At 41.6% G+C, this 24,952-nt stretch overlaps 2 protein-coding genes across 3 annotated transcripts in view; one reads left to right on the forward strand and one right to left on the reverse strand.

Annotated features, from left to right (window-relative positions):
• Positions 1 to 2,033: 2,033 nt before the first annotated feature.
• Positions 2,034 to 7,273, reverse strand: LOC306968412 (5-hydroxytryptamine receptor 3A-like; the record flags this gene model as incomplete). The annotated part of the gene is made up of 6 exons (XM_079563759.1): positions 2,034 to 2,194; positions 4,269 to 4,479; positions 4,821 to 4,981; positions 5,264 to 5,433; positions 5,784 to 5,893; positions 7,241 to 7,273. The coding sequence occupies 6 exons, from the start codon at positions 7,271 to 7,273 to the stop codon at positions 2,034 to 2,036; spliced, it is 846 nt and encodes a 281-aa protein (XP_079419885.1).
• Positions 7,274 to 15,353: 8,080 nt separating this feature from the next.
• Positions 15,354 to 24,952, forward strand: part of sestd1 (SEC14 and spectrin domains 1) — a 43,803-nt gene continuing 34,204 nt past the window's right edge. For both annotated transcript variants that reach the window (XM_079562890.1, XM_079562891.1), the window contains exons 1-5: positions 15,354 to 15,572; positions 20,288 to 20,357; positions 20,428 to 20,536; positions 22,128 to 22,218; positions 22,325 to 22,438. In XM_079562890.1, coding sequence (XP_079419016.1) covers positions 20,288 to 20,357; positions 20,428 to 20,536; positions 22,128 to 22,218; positions 22,325 to 22,438 — 384 coding nt within the window. In that variant the 5' untranslated portion in view covers positions 15,354 to 15,572. The remainder of the gene's footprint in view (positions 15,573 to 20,287; positions 20,358 to 20,427; positions 20,537 to 22,127; positions 22,219 to 22,324; positions 22,439 to 24,952) is intronic.

The following is a 24,952-nucleotide window of genomic DNA, read 5'->3' on the forward strand; positions in this document are numbered from 1 at the left end:
TTCAGCCTCCTAGCATTGCTGATTTACAAAATTGCGTTCTTGGCCGAGATTTAGTCAAGTTGTGAATGTGCACACCCGCTAGAGCAGGGGTGCCCAAGTGTGGCCCGCAGGCCATTCCATTGGCCCGCCAGAGGGTGACTTACACTTATGGTTTATTCTAACTCTCATAACTTTATCCATTCATTCTCAATGGTAAGCCCTTACAGTATGGATGCAGTACACCTTTTGGCCACCTGCATGAAATTGGGGGTGTTGTTTCGCTCCTCCCGCAAACAGCAGTTCAAGTAAAACTACAAAGTTTGGCAGCACTTACATCTGTGAGCAGACTTTTAGTGTCTCAGAGTCAGAGGTCACAGACTGACTCACTCCTTGATGACATCGATCCAGCTGCAACTGACACATTAATAGGATAATAATGTCCATTTTTCTCACTGGTATAAGCAGTTTGGACTGCTAGATGCAAGGATTGCTGCAATTTTGTGGCTGCAATTGTTGATTTTGTTCTACTAAAACTAGGCTTTTGCCATAGTTAACATTTGTTTTAATGTAGCGCATTATTTGCACAGATCGAATACAATGCGAATGTATACCGAATAATAAAGTAACTATTATTATTTGCAATTATACAGTATGTGTTTCACGCTTGAAATCGCTTCCAACCAACTGGTAGCTAGTATTTTTCCGACCTGAATAAGGTCGTATATAGGTAAGGCAAGGCAAGTTCACTTGTAGAGCACAATTCATGCACAAGGCAATTCAAAGTGCTTCACAGATGCATACATTAACAAGAAAACAGATCAAATCCGTCCATAAAAAAAAGCAAGAGTGCAGATAAAATATGTTTAGTTGTCGAATGCATAGGTACGATTTTAGCTTTAGCCTCACCGTGTTTATTATTGACTCCCTGAAGTTCTCAAGGCTAGAAGTGGTTCATATGGCTTGAACATGTCAGAGATGGACTTCGGGGCTAAACCATGAAAAAAACTTGTATACAAGCAGAGCTTGTTTTAAATTCTATTATCTGAGTGACAGGAAGTCATTGCACAGACCGGAGCACTGGACTAATATGGTTGTAGAAGAAGAAGAAGAAGATCTTTATTTATATAGCGCCTTTCACAGACATGGTCACAAAGCGCTTTACATGAGGTCGTATTTCCTGGTTCCCTAAAATATGTCCTTTTGCCCATGCATATTAAGTAATCATGTGCTCTGGGTGCGTGCTTTGAGTCAGGCCTTCAAAATTATGTTAAAGAACTGGAAAGACCGCTAGACATAACTCCACAAACAAAACATGTCCCCCCTTCCGGTTTAGAAATAGCAGATTGTGCATACACCAAATGGAAACTGTAATTCAGAAAAGGGGGATGGGGAAAAAGATTGAAGATGATGCTGACTGTACTATTTCATTTATGGAAGACTTTTAGGGAGTCAGTTCAAACATTTAGGGAGTCAGTTCAAACATTTAGGGAGTCAGTTCAAACATTTAGGGAGTCCCGTTTTGCACAAGGAAAGAAACACCATCTTGGTTTTAGGCTCTTACCTTTTCCAAAGTGGAGTTTGAGGGAATGGCACTGTGACTCAGGCTGAGGACATCTAGAAACAATAAAACAGACAAAATAACTGCAAATGTACAACTGTAGAAAAGGTCCAGGTAGTCACCAGTACTGGGCTGTTTTAGAATTTAGGATGTTTTGTCTGTCATCTAAGGCGCTTCCTCAGTTCAATGGCTTATTCAGGTTTGCAAACTTGGATTTTAACCCCTCCAAATGGAGTAGGAACCAATGGACTTGCCATTTGTTCCACCTAAATTGCTCTCAAATCTGCTCTCACTGTATTAAAGGATCTACAGTATGTCATTTCAAGCTACTATATACCTCTTAGCCTTGATTTTTTTTGTGGAGAATAAACAATCTAATCTAAATATAGGCCTGTTTTGGTATAGTATAAAGTGCAGTTATACATCAGGCCAGCAGAGTGTGCGCTTATAGTTTGGCCACGGACAGAATCTGAACCAGGCAGTTTGGTGATGGTGTCTACAAAACATGTAAACAAACAGTACCCTTAAGTTGCCTGTAGACTTCATCCTGGTCTGGTTCCTGGTGTTGTTTTTCATCTTTGTTGATCAGATGCAGAACCACGATGCTCTCCAGGAGGCTCAGCAGCATCAAGAAGAAGATCCCAACACAGAACACCGCTGGCAACCACAACACATATTTATTTACGTTTTTACCATTTGAAGAGGGGGGGAAAAGTAATTAAAATAATAACCTTGATACATTTCATCAGTCTTAGGGCTTTTCGTGAGGTCTGAGTTTCATAAACCAGACTTTCTTGAAGAGCCACTCAGAGGGCTATACTACGAAGCTGGTTGAACTGACCCTGGAGTAGTTCCTCTAATGTACAATTATGTGGACGACAAGCCTTTTTCTTGTCGTCATGCAAAATTTTCGGCAGCCACATGTGGAGGAAAAGTTACAACACGATGTCACTACATTGTGAATCAATGCTTCCTTCTCTCGGTGCTGATCAAGGTGCTTCCTCCGTTTCCCTCTCTCCCTCTGTACACCGCAGAGTTTGGGCGACAAAGCGGTGGATTCTCTCCTCTGATTGGTCAAAGAGCCCTCTTCTTAACCAAATTGGGAACCAAACCTGGTCTGTAACATGGTAGAACTGGGCTCTCCTGCACTGCCTCTTTAATTCTGGGTGCCATGTTTCACTTAAATGTGAAGGGGTGGGGCTACCTGTGTAAAACTAGCTGAACCTTTTGCTCATTCACTTTTCTCTGTCCTGGTCAGTTTGTTTTGGGAAATTCATGTGAAGTAGCTTGGACCCCTGCCAAGAACACACAGTAACTGGTGTGCATTGGACTCTTCTCCCGAACCTCTAACAAAAGCCAACACGCTGACATCTACTAGACTGCCTACATTTAGTAATAAAACCTTTCAACACTTTGCAATTCTCATGGTCTCATTCATGGTCCTGGTGATCTCTCGGTACTTTGGCGTTGTCGGGCAGGATCACCATAGACCATGAGTGAATGATAAAACCGAATAACCCACAACTAAACAGGGAGAACCGAGTTCAAGCTGAAGCCTTTGGACTCACTAGCTACACTTCATTGTCCAACTGCAGTATACGGTTTAATCTGGTCTGACATCCAAAGCACTGTGCCCTCTTGCCCTGAGAATTCAAGAGCACAAAGTCTTAAGAAGAATCCGGGCATTAGTGAAGATTAATTCCTGCTACGGGACCACCTGGTGGAAGGACCAAGAAGATGCATGGGGGGGTGAAGTTTTGATGAATGGCAGATTTTTTTAGGCAAATGGTAACTTTTAGAGCATTGTTTGGGTATACTGGAAATTTGAGTATCGCGTAAATGAAGGGAACGAGAGCCTGTTGGAACGTAAGAACACCTGTCCTGTTGTAAATGTGTAAATGGTCCAAGCATGGATTGGGTTCTGGCCAAACCCTGCCTTTGCTCATCAGGATGGTGCTCCTTGTATTGCCTCTTGTAAAGATGATTATGCTTGGGCCACCATTGCTTAGAGATCTTGCTGCTGGTGATGATGCTGCTACCGGTGCCACACCAGGTGGCAATTCCGACTTGACATTCTCTACTAGACCTACAAACTGCCTGCCTCGAAGACATTGAGACATATACATTATGTGGACAATCATTGGGACAATGATTTTTACAACAGGGAGGAATGTAACATGGTAGAACTGGGCTCTCCTGTACTGCCTCTTTAATTTTGGGTGTGGTTTTTCTTGCTTGAGTTTTTCCTTTTATTTGCTGTGGGCCAATGGCCATGTTTCATTCAGGTGTGAAGGGGTACCTGTTTAGAACCAGCTGAACCTTTCGTTCTCCCTCATTTACGGTTGGCGTAAGAAAGAGGCTCTCCGACCATCTTGCTGTTTATACAACCGAGTTAATCGCAATGGCACTAGCGGCTCTACTGAGCATTAAAACGGGAAAGTCCTGTAGAATGGACATATTGAATAGAGTGTACTGTTGCAGTGAACAACAGTTTCATTTTGAAGTAAAACCCTTAAAAACTTTGCAATTCTCATGGTCTCATTCATGGTCCTGGTGATCTCTCGGTACCTGCGGTGGAAGGGCGTTACAGGTCCAGAGCAGGTTTTGAGCTAAGTGCATATTTCCATGGAGCTCTACCCTGCTAGAAAGTTATCCAGCTTTATAGCACCCTGAAGTTACCCCGGTGACCCTCTAACCCAGCTTCGTAGTATACCCCTGTGGCTGGACTTACCAATGAGTGGTACACGGTCAGAGGCCGAGGGAAGGATCTCGTTGAACAGAAGCTGCATCACAGTGACAGCCAGGAGCACTGTTATCTTAAAGCCCAGTTTCTCTCCGCCTGTGTCTGATATGAGGAACGAGGCAAAGTCCAGGACGAAGAAGAACAGCACTGGCAGAACAAAGTTCACTACGTACAGGACTGAGCGCCGTTTCATCAGGATCTGTGAGAGAGTCAGAGACATGCAGAAGAAAACACAATGGAATTATTATTTTAAATTATGTGTTCTAATGATGCGTTCATACAAGAAGTGTCAAAATATGGCATACGTGTCTAGTGGGTTGCTTCCTATCGCTTCAGGAGGAGCTCAGTCTTCAGAAAAACCTTGTTGCTATGGTAAATTACATGCTATACTTCTCATTCCCTGTGAGTGCCTACAAAGCCTAAACTCTGGTTTCACAAATAACCCTTCATGGCCTTTTGAGGTGCAGACTTTAAGAAGAAAGTAAAAAAAAAAAAACATCTTCGGCTTCACTAAACAGCTTTGTAATTGTATTGACTCACACTGTAGGTGATCACGTCGTGTTGATGGATGAAGGGGGTAACCTTCCCTTTGGTGATTGTGATGTTGATGAAAAGCCACTCATACTGAGTCCTCAGTGTTTTCAGAGACCCCTTTGTGGCCTCAGTCGAGTTCTCCGAAGGAATCAGCTGAATTGCATCGTCTGAAAAAGAAAGTGCATAAAGTAATCTATGTGAATCAATGAATAAACAAGTTTAAGTAGTGGTGTCCTGATTTCTGAGCAAAGCGCCTTGATTCAGTTCAATTCATGTTCAAGGAGGGATGGACAATGAGATTGACAGGTGCCGTGTCTACACTTAAGGTACTCGACGTTCCCACTCTCACCTATAGTGGGATCATGGCCAGCCCTGCCTAGCATAACCAAGTGGCACCATTGGGTCAAAGCCTGGACATGCCTCCGCAGTCCTTCAGTGATGAGTATTACCCCAGTACATGACGGATCTGAAGGACAGGTCACAGCTCTGCGTGTCGAAGGGGAACTTGTACGCGTGCATCCGGCAGGTGCTCACAACCACCTGGTCATTCTTGTGCTCCACGGAGCCGTTATGATAGACCATCATATAGGGGCAGGGTGTGGACTTGTCCTTATCTATCCTGGTGCAACAAGCAGAGACAGAACAATATGTTGTATTGCTCTTTGTTAATATGAACAGAACACATCATACTGTTGGAGTCAGCATGTGGTTTAGCTCAACTGAATAATTACATGACAAAGAATCAGACAACCTCGGCTTGCATAAGTTCAGCAATTTGCAAGTTTAGTTTAACCTGTTAGCTTTAGTCCAAACTCATTTCTAACTTCCCTAATATCGAGATTTGCAGGGATGAATTTATATGCACATTTCACAACTTTAAGAATTTGAATTGAGAATAGAGGTCAGATAACTTTTCTACAGTTCATTTCAAAGCTCTAGTAAACAACTGCCAGGCGTTTTCATACTTACATATCCTGAATGGTTATGTCTGGCTTCCACAGAGCATCAGTAGCAACAGCCACTTCCGTGATTCCACAGTAGTCCTCTGGGTTCCAGTGGATGAACTCATTTTCCCAAACCTAAAAAGTAAGTGTTTATACAAATCAAAATAGACTGAAAAATATTCAGTCTATTTTGATTGAATATGAATTATTATTATTTATTTGTTTTACTTACCATTGTAACCCACACATAAGATATAAAGGTCTGATCAACCTCTCGCTGTGAATGAGAGAATTTAAAAAGATATTTCTTAGAACAATAGTATTACGACCCTCTTAAACTATTTCCAAGAATCTGTGTTTGCCAGACTAATCCACATATGATTTAAAACTTTTGGAAACTCAACTTCCACTCAACTTCCATAACTTTCCAATTCTTTCAAGGTAAAGGTATAAAGGGATTCATAGATGTGAGCTGCACATGTGTTTACTGGCTAATTGCTACATGCTACTTACAAACCATGATAGCATCCTAATGTAGCATGAGTCAGCTCTGACTCTTCTTCTTCGAATGGTTTACGGCAGAGCGTAATGCTGCCCTCTTCTGTTCACTAAAATTACTTCACTTCAGATTCTTGAAGTTGGTGGAGAGAAGATAGCTCACAACAACAGCCCCATCTATTTAACGCAAATTTGTCCTGGGCAAAAACATAGATTTCATTAAAAACACTGTAAGCCCATGGGTTGTAAGTTCTTGAAATAATATTTTCCTTTTAACAGATTAACAGGCACAGGACAGTAAAACATGTGGAATAGTCTCATGCTGACCACACTGACATAGCCCGTCTGGATGCTTGCCCATTTTATTCAAATATGCAGCAAGCCCACAATGCCCTAGTCTTAATCTGGTTATTTTTACTCACCCCGCCGATAACCACAGGAGTCTACTGCCCTGCACCAGAGGTTGACAACTAAAATGTGTCTCCATCTCGTCTCATTCTCCCACTCCCTCTGCCATTGTTGATGAATAGTAGCTTTAAAAATACTGACACACTCAGCCTTCCCTAAACGGATCATATATTCAACCTCTGTCTCGAGAACAGTCTCCTTATCAGCAGCTTCATTCCCCACTATGCCTGAATGAAATGGGACCCAGGAAAACACAAGACTAGACCCCATAAGCTCTTTTCGGCGAAGGCAACACAAGATCTCCAGCACAATATCTGCCCTAGCCCCAGAGGGACCATCTGGAATTGCCTGTAAGGCAGGCATAGAATCAGAATAAATATATGCCGTTTCAGCCCACCAAATGGCTAACAACTCAGTGGTGAACACAGATACATAATCAGATACTTGCATACTGTCTCCAATTTCACTATTCATAATGTAGACTCCAAAACCAGCTTTCCCCGAACTTGGATCCTTAGACCCATCTGTACAAATGTGGGAAGAAGTTTCCTTATTAAGAGCCACAAACTCATTTACTTGGCCACTAACACGACTCTTGTCCAGCCCCATCAGGTCCAGTTGGATCTCTGGTTCTGGCAAAAGCCAGACAGCTCTGATCCAGACTGAGGCTCTGTTGACACAACAGAGTCTAAAAATAAAAAACTGAACTTTGGCCAAATCATGCTGCTGTCGCCGGACTGCTGGGGCTGTAATGGCTTTGCCGTGCCATGTGCTGGTTTGTTTGGTTTGAGAGTATGAGACTAAGTATTGTAATCATTGTCTTTGTGTGTTGGCCGTGATACTGACCACATCCAGGATGGCGTACACAGACACGTCCAGCTTCACCCGTGTGATTGACGTAGAATTCTTGACCGGCCGAACCATCGTGAACAAATTGCGTTTTTGAGTCAGCTGGAGATGTTCCACAACATCATAAATTGAACAGTTCTCCACCGAAGACACTCCATCTGCAGCCAAACAGACAAGGACAGGTACGTTGTATGTCAAAAGGACATGTATTATATGTCAGGGGCATGCTGGAACTTCATTTTAGCTTTTGAGTTTTTGATCTTCGACCGGCCCATGGAGCTAATCACCCAAACAAGTCTATCGTTCCAAATGGAGCTCAACAGTCCTGCATCCTGCTGGAAGTACAAATCCCATTGAAAATCTCCATGGACTTTTAGAAAAAAATATCCTATATTAAAAATGTAAATACTGAAAGGATATACCAAATACTTCAATTAAAAAAAATATTAAGAGTTGTTCCTTTGAACTCTTAATATTTATTTATTTTTCTTCCAAAAAGGTTTTGAGAATGGGATTTAGTCCTCAGCATCGTCAAGCTCCATACAGCTGAAGGTTTGGCTCACCTGGAGAGGTTTCCGACTGTGGATCAAACAAGGTGAGTTTGTATTTTTCCCACACTGTTCCGTAAACTGGCCCCTTTGCTCCTTGGATGTTAAAATAGCACAGTTTTCATTGTATTTTATTAAACAGTATTTATGATATGAACAGGAAGTTAGCCATATCATCCTGATCACCTGGCGTTCTTCCTAACGGTTCACACTGTCATTTTGTCCGTAGGCAAGACACTTCACCCTCCTTTCCTCCAGTGTCTGCGAGCATTGGTGTATGAATGAGAGTGTGAGTGGGTGAGTGGTTCCGTTTTGAGTGCATAATGTACAGTGGGAAAAAGAAGTATTTGGCCGAAATCCAATAGAAAGTCTATAGGAAACTGACGGCTAGAGAAGTAACAATGGTGTTGGAGAGGATGGATGAAAAACAGGCAGCAGTCTGGATGTCTTTTACAGGAGAAGTTTATTTACCATCGGTGCGGGACCCGGAGACATGAACTCGAGACATTGCCCTAGTCCTTCCATTCAAGTCTGTCTATGCTTCCACAGAAAAGGGATAAATACCCTCTCAGAGCGTCAGACTGATACACAAGCAAACATTCAGCAGCTGAGAGTGGGCGCCTGAGCACCACAGTCAAGGCCAGGGGTGGGCAAGTTTGTGTCATGGAGGCCCGATTTTCTTCATTGCCAAAACACCAAGGGCCGGACCTCAACATTGTAGCCTAAAGTAAAGAACTTTTTTTCTGCAAATGCCGAAGTTCTACATCAGTGGTTCCCAAGTCGTGACCCAACGTTACCCTCGGATGACACGCCAAAATAATCCACATTAAACATTTATTTGTCATATATCGTACAAAATATTGTTTTTTCCGACAAACGTTTTTAATGAACAAGCAGTAGATATCCCTTTAAAAACTGAAATTCCATGTAGTTTCAGCTTGGAAATATTGAAAAAAAAGTTCCCCATGGACTCATGACCCCCTGAAAAAGGTTCCGTGACCCACTTTTGGGTCCCAACCCACCAGTTGAGAATCACTGTTTTACGTTACATACTGTGTAGGACCAAGTGGGATATTTTCCCTGGGCATTTTTAAAATACTGACACTATTTCTTGCATTTTTAGAGTACTGTAAAATGAATTTGATCTCTTATTTGCATAATTATGTTTCTCAAAATAATCTTGAGGGCCAGAGTTTCTGTGCTGGAGGGCCGGATTTGGCCCGCGGGCCTGACGTTGCCTACCCCTGGTCAAGGCCATGACCGAGATAGTACGACTGTACAGCTTGACCCAGATGATAAATAGCGATTTAATGTTATCTAACACTGACCAAATACTTTTTTTCCCCACTGTAGGTGTATAAGACAAGACCATTTACCATCACCATTACCACAGCGAATTATTGCAATCACTAAATGTTTAATGTGCTGAATGTAATTGTGGCCGATGCACAGCCCTTGACAAACGGATGTGGTTGAAGCTGAAAGCTGCAAGTCCATTAATGCAATTTAAATGGTTGTTTTAAAATTCTTGGTTATTTTTACATGTTCTCTTTATGGTTGGGTGTGTTTCCTCCAAGATCCTAGCTGATTAACTGAAGATGGTGCCTCCCGGTGCTGCCTTTTGTTCACCCATAAAGACACACAGAGACTGTGTGGGTCACTGTTGGGTCAGATGCGGAAATGCAGAAGACGGACCAAACCAAACTTCGCCAGTTTGGTTCTCTCTAAAGTTCTAAAAACTTCAAAGCACAAAACTTGCTTTTGATTCCCAGTCTGTTTTTCAAATGCGCTCCTCACCATTCTTTTTCCTCTTAGCCGTTTGGAATGATTGACTTAGGTAGAAATTGCTGTCTGAAATTGTACTGATTTGTATTAAGATTCATGTCACTTTTCATATTCTAAACCTGCACTGAAGCACTAACATTTGAGAGAAGACTGAAACATGAACTCAAAACCGCTACTTCAATAATCCAGCAGCTTATTTCAGAGTATGTATATAGAAGTCTAAACAGCATGATTATTTTCATATATTTTAAGTCAAGCCTAATAATACCCCATAGAGTTCTGCAGGGAATATGATAACACCCAGATAGACACAGCTTTGGTGACTTCATGAATGAAGTCGTTCTAAACCAGGAGACACCACATCGAGTTTGAGAAACACTGATCTAAACCAGTAACTATTAACAAGTCCAAACGCAATCTACTCTCGATATTGGTCTTAAAGCACTTACAGATGTAGAGGAGCAGACAGGCCGGTGCGGAGAGCTTCATGGTAGATCACGAGGAGTCTGAAAGTGCAGTGGGTGGGCAAGAGCAGTTGGGAAGGCGAACCAGCCACTCCTTCTTTCTCCTTGAAAGCACGAAGGAGTGTCCCTCAAGCTATATCAATTGTTTGAGCCAATGACGTCGTAGCTTTGACATCTGTAGGTGATACTCAGAACTCAGATGTTTGTCTTTAGAGATGGGACCTCAAACCAGTGGCTCGGCAGCGCCCCAAAGGCTTTCCACATTTCTCTATAATATACATGATTAGGGCAGGGTACCGTGAAATCATACCAGTCTGGTAAAGATTTAGATCGGTATTGGTATCGACAAAAGCAGGTACCGAAAAGAAATATAAAGTCATTATATTCAAGATTTGATGCTGTTGCTCATCAAAAGGGGGTAAATTGGGGGGGAAACAAGTGGAAAAAAATTGTGAAGAAAATTGGAAAATTGTGGGGGGAAAATCATGTAAACAAATTAGGACAAAAATTAAGAATTGGGGGAAATTTAAAGGGGGGGTGTTATGCAAAATTGACTTTTTTAAGCATTACATCATGTTATTATGTCATTCCCTCATTAAAAACATGCCTGAAGTGTTGCCTTGGCACATTCACGTATTTTTGAGTAATCTGTAAAAACTCTGATGGCGGCCATTTTAGGGATAGGTTTGCCTGAGTTAGGGTTGGGCGATGTCCCCTTAATTGGCCGTTGACGATGTTTACAGTGAACCATCGTGATGGACGATGATATCGTCCATTTCTCATTATAAGCATTTTTTTTTAAAGACATTTGCATAGCCTATATATGCTGCATATTACTATGTATGCTAGGAAAATGTGAGATTGCAGCATAAATGGATCTAAACTAAACATGATTTGAACAGAGTCACGGACACGACTTTTGCAAAAGAAATGTGTTAAAACTTGTGCGTAAAGTCTGAGAGGAGAACGACTTATTCAGAGCGTGAACTCCAAGGCTCTTATCACACTAATACAAATGTAAATCGGAGCTTATTATTTGCATTTGCTCAATTTTAACGTAATGTTTAAGAAACAGTGGGTGAACGGGACAATATTTTGAAGTTTGCGTCGTAGCTACATGTTTGAAGCCGCTCCACGCGCCGCCCGGTCCGTGTGCTCTAACCTCTTAACTCCTGCTGCACCGCGCCTTTCTCTTTCCTCTCTCTTTCTTCTCTCGGTCCTTCGTGAGAATAACCCGCGCGCTCAGCTAGCTCCGATGTGAGAGCCATCTCATTTTAAAACGGTTTAAGTTTCAATACGCAGCAAAGCAAAACAAAACCACGCGGTGTTAAACTCTGAGCTGCAGAGAGAGAGAGAGAGAGAGAGAGCTCCGCGCGTCATAAACAGAGCAGCTGCGTCTTTACGTTAATAATTACGGCCAACACATCGTGGCTTCTGGCAGGCTACTGACGCTAGCGCGCATATTAGTTACATCAGTGATTTAATTTACAGTGCAATCCCTGCAAAGTTTGTGGGTTTGCAAGGCCTACAGATGACCAGTGCGTGTTTTTGACGGGAGGGGGCGTGGCATCACGATGGTGGCGCTCCATCGTGATGTTGCTCATCCATCGCCGATGGACGATGACATCGTCCATCGGCACAACCCTAGCCTGAGTCCTCCTAGGAACGCCTCCACCTCCTGGAGACGCCTCCGAGCTTTCGTCACCAGCCGAGTAACCAACCACTGCTCCTCAGCAGAACCCCCTCCCCACTGATGCCACAGACAGCGTGTGGAGGGGGCGTGTCGGAAAGGGTCAGAGGTTCTTAAAGAGACAGAGGCCTATTTCAAGACATTCACTACAGCCATTTTGAGAGAGCAATTTTATACAAGGCAGTTATTCTAATTTACTGCATTTACAGACCAACAGAAGGTTTGGTCATCATTGTAGTGTGATATAGACTGGTGCTATGTGATTGAAAAAAACATAATTCCCCCTCTTTAAAGGGACTATACAGAGTTTAAAAATTAAGTATTTTCCTCCCCCTACATGTTCCAACAATGTCCTAATGTGTAGAATGAGCTCAGACCTGTTCACCACCACCAATTCGGGTCCGAAGTGCCGTCATGCACGAGCTTAATATAGAAGGTGCAATTACATGTGTGACCTGAGGTGGCAGTAGTGAGTATAAACTGGCAAACTTCCATCTAGCCCCTTTAAGGATAAGATTTGGGGAAGAAAACATGGTAAATTGGTTAAAAATGGGTAAAAATTTAGCAAAACTTGGAAAGTGTTTTTTGTGGCCATTTGTAATGTATTTATTTATTTATTTTGACAGGGACATTGCACAACAAATGTGTTGCACAGCCCAGAGATAGCTACAAGCTGATTTTCATCTGTCGTCCCGGGGCAGAGGCAAAGTGACAGCAGGTTTATACAGTGACCAATGAGCATCTTACTACAGAGTTCATTCACAATATCAAATCATATATCATATATAGCACCGGCAAAAGGACTACTTCAACAAACATTCAGATGCAATATTTACAATATTTACACTAGCAGAGAAATGTAATGATATTATCCAGCCCTATAGCTACATGATGAGTCACATTTATATGCATTTTCTTTATGCTGAACACAATCTGTTGGAGAGCAGGGCAATACGATGCTAATCACATCGTTATCTGATCTGTGTGACAATCCGCTATTTGGAGAGATCTTCGGGATCGATCCGGATTGAGTGGTTTTTAATGTAGCTCCAGACACTTTTCCCACCCACTCCTCGTATCGGTCAGTGTTGTGCTCTGGGTGATTGAGGACTCATTAAAGGCACACTGCGTAACATGTTGGATTCTACTGTTACCAATACAAAACATGCTCCAGCTCGACACAAACGAGAATGCTTTTTTTCCCCTGTGAATAATCAAAGAGTGGATTTGGATGAGGATCTAATCTAGTTCAATGTCATAGGCCTACTTTTAGTCAACATCTCCATTAAGACGGGCTGGAGACATTTATTATTTGTTATTATTTATTATGTGCATGTGTCCAACCATCATGTGAAACCATGCGTGGGTGTGTACTGCAGCAATACAACAGTAGATGGCAGCATTACCCTGTTGATAGCCTATCTCAACTACGTCTGGCAACTGAGAAACATGAAGAAGTGGGCAGGAGGGAGCAGAGATGTTTTCATAGACGGAGATCACAAACTTACTAAAAATAAAGGCATTGTGGAATATTTTATTGCTTTTTACATGTTTTCTATCACAATCAAGTTGTGAGAATATGTCAAAAATATACAAAGATATATAAACTATGGTGATGTAAGTGTAATTCATGTATTCCATCAATATATCTTTTTCTTCTTTAGCTGCGGCTGTGTTACAGAGACATCAGCCTGAGCAGAAACTTCCCTCACTCAGACACTTCCTCCAGCTCTTGTTGATGTGAAGGAGCAGCAACTCTAGTCTGAGCTCCACACGGCGACTGAGCTCCTAACCCTATGTTTATGAGGGACCCAGCCAACCTGCGGAGGAAACTTATTTCTTGTCCTTTCAACATATGAAAACTTTGCCTTTTGATTACTATTTTTGCTTGTTTGTACAATTTCTGTTTCTAGTTTTTGTTTTTAATGATCAAATCACCAAATATGGGTTAAAAGTCCCAATACTTATCAACGATTTTACATTTATAGAGCTCAACAGTCCCACCCACTCCTGGTCACATTAAAAAATCCCATGTATTATTAGCATTGACCTTTCAAAAAAGTCAACTATTAAGAGTTTAACATCACAGCGTCGGCTAATGAGCTATGTGCTAACTCACGGACATGAAACATACAAGGTAAATGTGTTTAAAATACAAACTGCAAAATTATAATAGTCATTTTGTCGTATTTTCAAGTATTGTTTGTTTCTTTCTTGTAAAATTCCCGCGCAAGTTTTGGTAGTTAGCACATAGCTGATTAGCCGGCATCGTGCCATTAAAGGGACACCTGAATTTGACATTGTCATATTTATTGCTCTGTTTTATTGCCTTAAAGGGATATTTCAGAATTTTTGACATAGGGCCTCATTTCCTAGTTATCCAGAGTGTTGCTGATTTCTGGAGATATTTTATTTGTAATTCATGCAGTTCTTATGTTTGAAGAGTTTCATGGCGCTAGGCTAGTGCAAGGCTAGCACATTTCTATGATATCAGCTACACTGCATTAAAAACCGTCTGACCCGCTCCACAGAGCACCTGAGGCAAATCACTTATAACACCAGCGATCTAAATGTTTGTGTCAGTAGAATATTTTTTGGAATATAACTGACCTTGCATCATTTCTAGCAGATCACTCCGGCCGCTGCGTAGCTTATACAACCACGATGCGGATGCTGCTCAAATATAAGGTATTTTAAAGGCAAAATGGTTAAAATGATTCTATCGACACAGACATTTATATGGTTAGTCTGGTGTTGTAAGTGATTTGCCTCAGATGCACTGTGGAGCGGGTCAGACTGTTTTTTCAATGAGGCTAGGTGATGTCGTAGAAATGAGCTAGCCTTGCATTAGCCTAGCGCCACGAAACTCTTCAAATATAAGAACTGCATGAATTACAACTCTATGTCAAAAATCCTGAAATATCCCTTTAAACACTTAATAATTGACTTTTTTAAAAAGTCAATGCTAAAAATACACGGGATTTTTTGTGTCGGACCCCGACACGTGACCGGGAGTAGGTGGGGCTTACTTTTATTGACAAAAAGTTACTTTTTTGACAACAGCAGCGACTATAAATATATGATAATGCAAATATTTATTTATTTAAGTTTAGCATATTTTTATAATATAATTCCCGAATAAAAATAAATTATTACGGATATGAAAAAGAAAATAAATTACACGAAACAAAACCGGAAATACTGTATGCGTCCGCTTCCCCCATTGGCTCAGCGTGTGTCACATGACCCCGTGCTAACGCTAGCTTCATTTGGAAAAGTGCTGCTTGTGCGATCTCCGCTGAAAAAACGGTCTCTGCAGCAACAGCAGCAGCAGCAGCAGCAGATAGAGAGAGAGGGGAGTCCACTCTTTTCTGTGCCTGCTCTGCTGCCTGAAGAACAAACCCCTTTCTCCGCTTTTGTTTTTATTCGTAAAACTTGTGGAGAAAAAAAAATCTACTGTCCATCCAGGCGCTGCGAATCATCAGGCAGCGGAGGGGGGGAAAGCGAAGGGGAGAAAGGGAAAGGGGATACTGTAACCGATCTGGAAGCTCCAATGCGGACAGACTCGTAAGGTAAGGGGTGAAAAGGCACCGGGAGATCGATAACATTCACTTATTGATGGAGGGATTGTCCGCGGGGCGTTGTGGTCCACGGAGGCTACAGCCACGCGCGTATAAATGTAGGTCATTGTGTCTGTGGGCCGAGAGGAGAGACGAGCGCAGCCGAAAAGGGAGTCTGCCCCGCCGCCTGCTGCTGCTGCAGTTAGGGCCGCAGAGTGAGAGCGAGAGAGAGGGATAAAGTAGCATCAGACCACGGATCGATACGACTGGAATTAGGGACGAGGATTCGGGGAAATATTGGCCTGTGGTAATGTTGTCAAGATCTAGTTCTTTGGCGTAGTCCTGACTCCTGATACTTTTTTCTTGACTCTCATTGCTGGTTTGTACCTGGTTTATTACTAGCTTGGATGGATGTGGCTGGTGTTTCTTTAATGTTTTGGTTTCTTGTTGCTTTGGACATGGATTATTCAGTCCTGCCTGTAGTGTTTGTTTAATTCCTTGCGAAATGTGGATTCGGTCATAGTTTAAACGTGGCTCGGACCTGATTCATTGCTGGTTTGGACATGGATTAGTTCTGGTCTGGTTGGTTGCTGGAACAGTGTTGTTTGAGCCAGAGTTAATGAACATATGGGGCTCGCGCATGTAAACACGCCACGCTTACTTTGTCCCTGTACTTTACACTTAAAGGGGCTAGATGCAAGTTGGCCATTTTTATACTCACTACTGCCACCTCAGGCCATACGTGTAATTGCAGGTTATATATTAAGCTAGTGCAGACCCTAAGTAACAACTTTCTGAGTGACAGTGCAGCATTTTAGAGGCAGTTGTGGTGAACAGGTCTGAGCTCATTCTACACATTAGGACATGGCTGGAACATGTAGGGGGAGGAAAATACATTTTTTTTATTTTTTTTAGCATTTTTAAACTCTGTATAGTCCCTTTAAAGCAGTACTAAGTAACGTGTTTACCTTAATAAATCCTCTCCGTAGTCCCTGTGGGGGTAATACAAGTGTTAATAGGATGAGTGGAGGGTCTTTCATCTCCCCCTGGTGTCTCTGGCCAGAAAACCATGTTTGCAACTTGACTGCCACTGGTCCGGAGCCACCAATACACACTAATGGAATCACGAAGAAGAAGCTAACATGCTAACGGGCAAAGCTAACTGCGGGCTAGCGTCACTTTAAACAGTATTTACAGCCAAATTTGAGTGAAAAAAAAATATTTCCATTGTATAATTGTATAATAATCTCCCTTCGCCTTTCCTGTCAGCGTCGCATTTACTCTCCAAGACAATTAATAAGTAAAAAAATCGTAACTTGCTACGACACCTGCAGTTGCGCTTATGGCCTCTAGGGGGAAGAGTTACTCAGTACGGCTTTAAGCACTGGGTCTAATGCTGAAGTGCACTCTGTGTTTGGTGCATCACCCAGTGTCACAGACAAAAAGCAGAGGCCAGCTTTTACGCTTGTGAACAAAAGGCAATAGGGTTTATTAAAAACATGTACAATAGGCCTGAGTGAATGTAGTGTGTGAGTGATTGGTGGTGGTCGGAGGGGCTGATCGCACAAAATGGTTGCCTCGCTTCCATCAGTCTACCCCAGGGCAGCTGTGGCTACAATATTACCACCACCAAGTATGGAGTGAATGAATAATGCAATGTGAAGCATCTCTGAGTGTCCAGAAAAGAGCTATATAAAGACCTATGCATTGTATTACCAGGCCATATATAACATGTGGTTCCTAACTTTTGGACACTGCAATACCTCATACATTTTTATTTTGTTTCATTTAACAAGGAGAGTCCCTCTATTTGAGGATTTCTTGTTCAGGGGAGTCCTGGTGACATGGTCAGAGAGAGATCGATATTCCAGTGCCAATAACATTAGCATCCATTTGGGATCGCTCCAGCTGGAATGGCTGGGGGAGAGGATGCACTTTTGGAGATTGGTTCAAGTACACCGAAAATCCATTGAATATTTAGTTTTGAATAATGTGATGTGTTTGTGTGTGAGTATGTAGCAGCACCTCTTGTTTTCCGTTGTTAATTAGTATCTCTTTGGCCCCAAACCACCTCTGGCTCGGTTTCGGGAGCGGTTTAAAATGGATTATTGTGTGTTTTTGAGCTCACGTATACTGCGAGAATTCGGCTTGCAGGTAACGTAAGAGTCCTGGGCCCATCAGGGAACCGATTATTTACTTGCTGTACTTATTGCGTGTACTAAGACAAGGGTATAGTCCAAGTTAAGGCCTGGCTCAGTGCTATTTTAGTCCAAGTCTTTAGTCTACGTTGATGTTTTTGGTTGTGACACTGATGAAGGTTGTATACGTATTGTTCAAAAGCACAGGCGCAGTTGTTGCCAGTTGAAAATATTTGAAGCCACAAGATGATTGTGTCAAATTTGTGGGCTCAAACACAAACTAAAAATGATGAAGATTTGACGTTTGACGAATGAGTTTTCAGTTTTTGGATATCTCTTTCAAATAGAAGAGCCCTGCCCTCTGTCTGACATTACGACAATCAGGTCAAGAAATGTGCTTGTACTGTTACTATAGTGTGCTATTCTCGTTGATGGCTTTAGAGCAAAATATGCCAATAAAAATAAACAATAACTTTAAAAGCGAGTTTGCGTCTTTAAGATTCACTACTGTTTTTGATTATAACCGTTTCCCTTGGCGCACCCTTTGTCTTTACTTATGTCATTGTCCCGATAGATTTAGTCTCTCTTTGGACAATTCCATATTCTATTTCACATATGCTTTTAATATTTGGACTAGTCCAGTCTCTATAGGACAGACAGACACTATGTAATGTCTCTAAAACAGGAGTTGGTGGGAGGATTGGGAAGTCACACCCAGGGGATCAGGTTACAGCGGAGATGAGGTGCAATGAACAGTTTAAAGTAATATAGTACTGACTTTCATCGACAAATTAACGACCTCAGAGGGCAAATGTACGTAATGCGGCGAGACGAGCGGCTGGCTATGCTTTCCTCTTAAAATAATACGACTTTGTGAATATATTTATATATTTTGAGGGCCCACACAGCAAAACATTCATTTTCATTCACTCTGTTGAAACAATTGTGCCAATGCTTCAAGACTCAGTTCGAAACCCAAAGTAACATCTTGTGGCTAAGTGTTAGTACGACCACATCCACAGTGTTTCAGGGTTCAACCAAGCAATTAAAGCTCAAGCAATTAAAGCACATGATAGCTTTCATAAGTAAGTCTTTTTTGCACAGAGAAGGGCCTGACTGATAATACCGGCACCGAGAGGATTCTCAGTTATCGGCCAAAATGTTGCAGATTAAAGTGATAGTCTGGAAGTCTAAATGTTATATGCATTTTTTTTAAATGTGCAAAATGGACCACCTGGTCTTGCATTTTGATTTTCAAGGAGCTCTACCTGATTGTACAAAGAAACAGGGTCACTCAAATTTCAAATTGCTATTTTCCGGTCCAAACTCATCTCAAACTTTCCTAATGCATTTACAACATCAACATTCGTCACAGGGACTGAGTTTAAACCAGGTTTCACAACTTTCAGGGAGGAAAACTGTCACTTCACTGTAAATTATGCCTACTAGCCTGACATTTATGACTGTTTAAAAGGCTTTAAAATCTGTATTTTTTGGATAAATGTCTGCTTCTACCATATACTGAAGTTCAAAACAAATGTTATCCCAATAACAGAAAATTAAAAAAAATCAAGGATAGCTCCTTTAATTAAGTCAGTAGTAAAGAATATAATTTTTTGTAAAGTCGCTTCTCCCCGGATCTCAGTAACTAATCTTGTAACTAATCTAGAGTCTAGTATCCTCCCGCGTTGACTAATGAGACAAACTTTTCCTCAGAACCAGCCTGTCAGGTCCAATCAGGAGGAAGGGGGAGGAACTTTTCCTTTTGGACATTCTGTTCCTGCTCTCCTCATTTAGCAAACTAAAGAGGGCTTTCTGGTTAAAGCAGTACTAGGTAACTCATACCCCTAGAGGCCATACGCGCCACTGCAGGTGTCGTAGCATGTTGCGTTTTTTACTCATTAATTGTCCGTGGGAGTAAATACTGATGCTGACAGAAAAGACAAAGAGAGAGAGGGATTTTGTACATCCAATTACACAATGGAGATCATTTTTTTCACTGAAACTTGGCTGTAAATGCTGTTTAAGTGGCGCTAGCCCGCAGTTAGCTTAGGGACAACAAAAAGTATGTATTAAGGTAAACAAGTTAGTACTGCTTTAAGGGGGTGGAGAGGAATACATTTATTGTTTATTTTCAAATTTTACTCTATCTCTCCTCACTTTGCAAGCTTACAAACTATCACTTTAAGTAATAACTTTTGCATACCTCTGGAATGAACAAATGTTATTGAGTTGAAAATGTGAACACAAAATCTTGTTTATAACCGTTAATAGCATATATTAGTGGCAAAAAGGGAAATGAACACCTGGATTTTTTTTTTGCCAAATCCCTCTGTGGCCCTTCCTGAATTCTGCTTCTCAGCGATGTTTATATTCAGCTCCAAAATGATCAGAGTTTGCCTTAAGTTTAATACAAAGTGACAAGTGACAATGATAGCCCCCAATTTTTGACATAGTGAGTGTAGTATAATAATAAATGTGTCACAGTGTCTCGGTCTTTGTTTTGTGTTATCTTACCTTTGAGTGTTCTTAACCTTTGTAAACAGCTGATATAGTGGACGTACCGTAACGCTCCTTGTTTTCTTGTAGATGTCCAATCTAATGATGGAAGCCACCACCATCCTCCCCATCCTCAAGAAGAAGCTGGCCTTCCTCTCAGGTTAAGAGCTGGAATACAACGTGATATTCACCATAAACAAATACATCAATGGGACCTTTTGTCTCCTCAGGGGGTAAGGACCGGCGCAGTGGGCTCATCCTGACCATCCCGCTGTGCTCGGACCAGACCAGTATGGAGGAGCTCAGCGCCACGCTCGACTACCTGCTCAGCATACCCAGGTAAGACTCTTCCACCTAGTCCGTGTCTGATACAGCCCTCACTATTAACACACAGGTCATGCGGATTTAATATTTCACAACATCATACGGCTGTTCTAAAATGGGATTTTGCTGATATTAGCATTTAGCTGATGTTAGCGCAGCTTTAGCTGATGTTAGCGTAACATTTGCATGTAGCTTACCTTCATAGTTGTATTTAGTGGTTTCTTTTCTGTTTTAATCCAGCTTGGCTCCTCTGAATGATTCCTTAAGTCCCACCGGAGTCCACATTTGTTCTCATCGCGGCTCTAAAAACTTTTAATGATGATTTGTGCAGCGTGCTCCTCTGTGGGGGCGCCTCCCACAACAAATGCGTGTGCGGTGGAAACAGAAGTGTGCGCGGGGTAGAGTCGATACGTGCACGTAGATCATGGCGTGCGCGGCCGGGTTGCGCGATGTGGAACGACAGCTTCTATTGGCCGGCCGATATATCAGGCCAATATTTGGGGATTTTACAATATCGGCTATCAGCAGATCTAGTGCTGATAGAGTTAGTGATATTGATAGAGACTTCCCCTTTTTTGCTTTGAAAAAAGCGAAGTCAGGGCTTTATAACGAGTCCTCCCACAACCTCCTAGGACTCAGGGGAACATCATCGCAATGAAATGGTTAGCTACAAATTTGACTACAGTGAGTTAGTTTCACTAAACCTCAGATAATATGGATACAAGTCGTTGAGATAGTTTTAACCTCCACAATATTTGGAGCAACAGTAAGCTAACTAATCAAGGCTGGGACAGAAACTATGATTGAATCATCTATAGCAGGGGTCTCCAAGCTTTTTTACCCAGCAAGTTACTTCTACACAATATGAACATCGGAGAGCTACCTATGTTCAAAAGCACATGTGAAAAATGCGACTTAGAGTTCACTCAGAAGAATTACTTGCCAAGATGGTATTTCAAAGAAAGAGACTTGAGTTTAGTTACTATATTGAACCAACTGTTCATGGATTGTATTCAGCAAGTTCAGAACAAACTGAAAATGCATCTAAAATTTGAGTTATCAAGCGTGTAGAGATGTAGAAAGTCTGTGGCAAGCTGCCTGGAGAGGCTTGGCGAGCTACTGGTAGCTTCCGAGCTACTGGTTGGAGATACCTGATCTATAGTATTAAATCGGCATCAGCCTTTGAAAAACCCATATCAGTCAACTCTAGGCATAGCTACAAACATGCAAACACGCACTGTGCAGCTATCCTGCTTGCTTTGGGGTTCATGTTGCTTCAGTGTAGATGTTGCTCTGATAGGTGAGACGGAGAGAGCAGAGGAGACCTGAGCAGACAAATGGTCGCCCTGCCCCCCAAACAGCGACAGTGCGTCAGGTTGGTGTGAATCCAGCGTAAAGCCTCCTAAATGAGTGTTTATGCTGCGGTGTAGTTGAGCGTAGCATTACCGTTATCTCCAAACATTACATCGGCATAACGTGTGTGATATGGTGTGACCCAGAGGGGGAAACTGTTTGGAAGAGATTCCTTTCAAATAGTCTGCATTTCAGAAACACATGAAAGTCCATTTAGTGAAAGAAAGTCTGACTATGTCCATGTGTTCTTCAGTGAGAAGTGTAAGGCTCGAGGCTTCACGGTGATCGTGGACGGACGCAGATCCCAGTGGAACATCGTCAAGACCGTGGTGCTCATGCTGCAGGTAACTCCACCGGAATCACTCCCCCGTCTATCAGAGAAGCACCAACATTGTAGGAGCAGACTTTGGCTTGAACTTATCTTTTGTTTCGATTTGTGTTTTCCTCCAGAACGTGATCCCGGCCGAGGTGTCCCTGGTCTGTGTGGTCAAACCCGATGAGTTTTGGGACAAGAAGGTCACGCACTTCTGCTTCTGGAAGGAGAAGGACCGCCTGGGCTTCGAGGTGAGTCTCTGCGAAATGGAGTTACAACACTGAGCTGTTTCTGGTTGTAAGCCGCTTTAATATCACCCAGATAGCATTAAAACACACATTTATGATTTGCTTTTACCACCACTCAAAGTGTGTTTTAATGACTTAATGTGTCACACTAAGTGTCACAGGGCTGGGCACCGTTAAACAATACCTGTATGGTCCCTGCTGGTATAAAAAAATGAAAGCAGGAACCGAGAAAAAAAAGCTCCATCTCTGGCTTCAGCTCAAATCAATTATTTTTGTTGCCCTCCCCCCCCCCCCCCCCCATTTTTGTCCAATTAAGAAAAAAGAAAAAATAATCCATAATGTTTCCCCCAAATTTTTTCTTATTTTTTCTTATTTGTATTACTAATATTTTCCCTATTTCCCCCCATTTCTTTTTCCCTATTTTCCAATTTTGGCTCCATTTTTTGCACATTTTCCCCACAATTTTCCTTATTTTTGCTACAATTTTCCCCCCAAATTATTTCCCATTTTTCACACATTTCTTGACATTGGAGATGAACCCATTTTTGTAAATTTGCAGATCTCCCACACATTATTGCTCTGTTTTTGATTGATTGAATGATTATTTATTCCGAGTTCAATGTACATTACATATACATATATTTTTTACATTACCTTGCGCAGCTTTTACGAAATTTTAACCTGCGTAAAGGAGTGGGAGGAAGTAAACCTATAAGTTCCCACCCCCAAGTCTCATCATATTGTCATTTCTGGTTCTAAATGACAAATATTTGAATATAGGTATCGTAAAAAAGTATTGTTCAGGTATCAATATCTTAAACCAAGTATGATTCTGGTATTGAAACAAAAATCTAACTGTGCCCAGCCCTAGTCACAAGTATTCATCATAACCAAATCTACTCATTCTGCATTTTTGGATCTAATTTGGTGTCTTTTTATTAGTCTGAAATGTCACGCTCAGCCCACAGCGGTGCACTGGTTTATCAGGCAGCACTCCGATCATAAGACCTCAATATTGGACTCAGAAGAAAGACTGTTGTGTTATTTTAAGACTTTTAATATCTGAGCCTGTTGCTGTTGCTGTTCATATCTTCACTCCCCGGTCACTCTTGGTGTTTACAACTAAAATTTGATCTGTGGTTGTTGGTCACTGTAGATATTTTCCCATTCTCGTTTGGTGCGGTTGCCTATTTGCAACCAGGAAGTGCTCCTCTGTGTTGTCGAAGCCCTGCCTTGATCAGACTTGTGCTCGTCATTGTGATTTAATCTGCTGCTGATAATGTCAAATTGTTATACAGGGTTGCCGTTCTGTGCTCTATTACAGATATTCTTCACCCACTCGTCCTATTGGTCAGTCTCCGGCATACTCTTGACTGACACGACGGTGTGACCGGTCAAAATTAAGTGTGAATGTTCAGAAGCAGCAAATCGATAGGTCTTTATTATCATTGTACAAAATTCAAAATCCCTGAGGAGCAGTGACCGTTAGGGCTGGTACTGTTTTGGCTTAACTGTACTTAAACAATATTTGTTTTCATCTACTACCATAAAACAACAATAATGCAAATTTATTATATTATTATCGTAATACATATACATCGTAAAGCTTCTCAACTGAAGCTTACAGACTATAGGCCAGTGTAACGCCTCATTTGAAATTTGAAGGTAAGACCCGCAAAACTGATTGTATCTTTTTTGCTGCGTTGTCGGTGCTTTTTTTATTCACAGTTTCGATGTGTTTTTGTCGTGTTTTTGTATTTTTCTCATTGCTTTTTTGTTGTTTTTTGTTTTGCCTTTTCTTCGCTCTTTAATCGTATTTTTGACGCTTTTTTATTGTGTCATTGTTGCTTTTCCGGCAGGTTTTTGTCGCTCTTTTGCCGTTTTTTTGTCGCGTTTTTCATCCTCGTTTTCTTCGTCATTTGAACACATTTTTTGGGTATAGGGATAAGGTTAAGATGTTAAAGGGATAGTTCAGGATTTCTGACATTGGGCCTCATTTCCTAGTTATCCATATATATATATATATATATATATATATATATATATATATATATATATATATATATATTTTTTTTTTTTTAATTCATTCAGTCCTTATATTTGAAGAGCTTAGTGGTGCTAGGCTAGTGCATGCCTATGGTATCTAGTAGCCTGCATTAAAAACCTCTTCAAAATCATGGGGTCGTCCTCCAAATGTTGCCATATCTGATTTGTAAAAAGCTCCTTTGTGAATTCCATGTGTAGTAAGACTGTTTTTAATATAGGCTACTAGTTACCATAGACATGAACTAGCCTAGCACTAGCCTAGCACCGCTAAACTCTTCAAATATAAGGACTGCATGAATAAAATAAAAAAAATCAACAACACTCTGGATAACTAGAAAAATGAGGTGCTATGTCAAAAATCCTGAAATATCCCTTTAAGATATAACATCATAGTATGTAGGGGTGCTACGGACTGGGAGAGGCACGTGTAAGGGTGCCCCAGAGCTAAATAGGAGTCTGTTCCCCAAGGCC

The sequence above is a fragment of the Gobius niger genome, assembly GCF_951799975.1.
Source record: "Gobius niger genome assembly, chromosome: 9".
In the NCBI taxonomy this organism is placed as follows: Eukaryota; Metazoa; Chordata; class Actinopteri; order Gobiiformes; family Gobiidae; genus Gobius; species Gobius niger.